This window comes from Pterocles gutturalis, unplaced genomic scaffold (assembly GCF_000699245.1).
Source record: "Pterocles gutturalis isolate BGI_N339 unplaced genomic scaffold, ASM69924v1 scaffold19001, whole genome shotgun sequence".
NCBI classification, from domain to species: Eukaryota; Metazoa; Chordata; class Aves; order Pterocliformes; family Pteroclidae; genus Pterocles; species Pterocles gutturalis.
This window is the reverse complement of record NW_010105901.1, coordinates 1,411-2,796: the sequence shown is the minus strand read 5'-3', so window position 1 is coordinate 2,796 and position 1,386 is coordinate 1,411. Positions and strand designations below refer to the sequence as shown.

Genomic DNA, 1,386 nt, shown 5'->3' with positions numbered 1-1,386 from the left:
TGGTCTCTCCGGGACACGGCAGCAGAGGTATGGAGCTCCACAGCATGGATAAAGAGTTTGCTGTAATCCCACCCTGGGAATCCACCGGCACAGAGAGACCCCTCGAGCTCTGCGTGCATCAAATGAGGGTCACCGGTGCCTCTGTGTACGGTGGGTGCAGGCAGTGGGGAATAAAAGGTGCAAAAATATTAAAAATATACCTTCGACATCCTTCGCCCTGCCTGAGACAGGCCATCCCATGTCAGAAGGTGAAGTGCTCAAAATTTAAAAAAAAAAAAAAAAAATGAATGCAAGCCACGTGCTCGAACACGGACCGCGCTTCGTTACCGGCAGCAGAGCTTCAGGTGCTGCTACACCAGAACCAAGAGGAATCTCCTCACTCCAAGTCATTGCAGCAATGCCCTACTGAGAACAAATACGCACTAAACAGAGGAGAGTTCATGATCATGTAAAAAAAACCCCAAAAAACAGTGACAACCAGTTTAGGAAAAAAATGATGATGATAATAAAAGGCCGTTGCTGCTGGAGCCGAGGCAGGAGGTGCAGTCAGTGCGTCTAGCAGCAAGCCCAGCCTGGCGGGGACGTCTCCTGTATGTTAATGTAATCCCCACTCCCGGCAGCAGAGGAACTTCCATCACCAGTGGAGGAGGACATCATCTTCTCAATCAGGACTCTAGAAGACAAACATAGGTGAGTTTCTTTTGGTTTTTTTGGTGTTTTGTGGGTTTTTTTTTAAAACAAGCAGCATTGGGCCAGCCAGTTTTTCAGCAGTGCAACAAAAGAAACAGCAGTTCATTCCAGGAGGACACAAAACTCCAGAACTTTAAGGACAAAACAATCAGGTTAAAGAACCTCCCAGCACTGACAGAGCATTGCTGCTATGACCTGGCAGCAGCAGCAGACTCTGCAGGGTCCGGATAACTAACAGCACCTCCTGCACTCACCCCACCCTGGGTCCAGCTTAGGACCGGGACACAGCAACCAGCCTCCCAGCTACAAACCGCCCAGCCCCAAGATCAGCTGTGAATACCCCGTCTGATACCTTTCAGAAAAGGCCAAATTCTCCATCAAAGGACTGGGGCATCACAAAAGAATTTCTCATATCTTTGCAGAAGAAGTCCCATCTATCCTCCTGATAGAAGCCAGCACATGAAAAAACATCCCTTGTATTGTTCAAAGAGTTTCTGCTTCCATCAGAGCTTAACCAAGGAGAGAAACACGTCTGACCTTTCAGAATCCAGTTTCCCTCCGGGAGATGTACTTGCGTGTTATTGCTGCTATTTGTTACTGACTGCCAGCATCTCCCCTCACCTCAGCGCTGGCTGTGCTGGGAGAGGGAATTAACTCTTGGATGCATCCCCAGCCGTTGTGCCTACCTCATGGACT

The 1,386-nt window shown here is 48.9% G+C and overlaps 1 protein-coding gene across 1 annotated transcript in view; it reads right to left on the bottom strand.

Annotated features, from left to right (window-relative positions):
- Window positions 1-555: 555 nt before the first annotated feature.
- RAB29 (RAB29, member RAS oncogene family) overlaps window positions 556-1,386 on the bottom strand; it is a 2,234-nt gene continuing 1,403 nt past the window's right edge. Inside the window, exons 3-4 of the mRNA XM_010087575.1 lie at window positions 1,377-1,384; window positions 556-673 (exon numbers count right to left, since the gene is read on the bottom strand). Coding sequence (XP_010085877.1) covers window positions 556-673; window positions 1,377-1,384 — 126 coding nt within the window. The remainder of the gene's footprint in view (window positions 674-1,376; window positions 1,385-1,386) is intronic.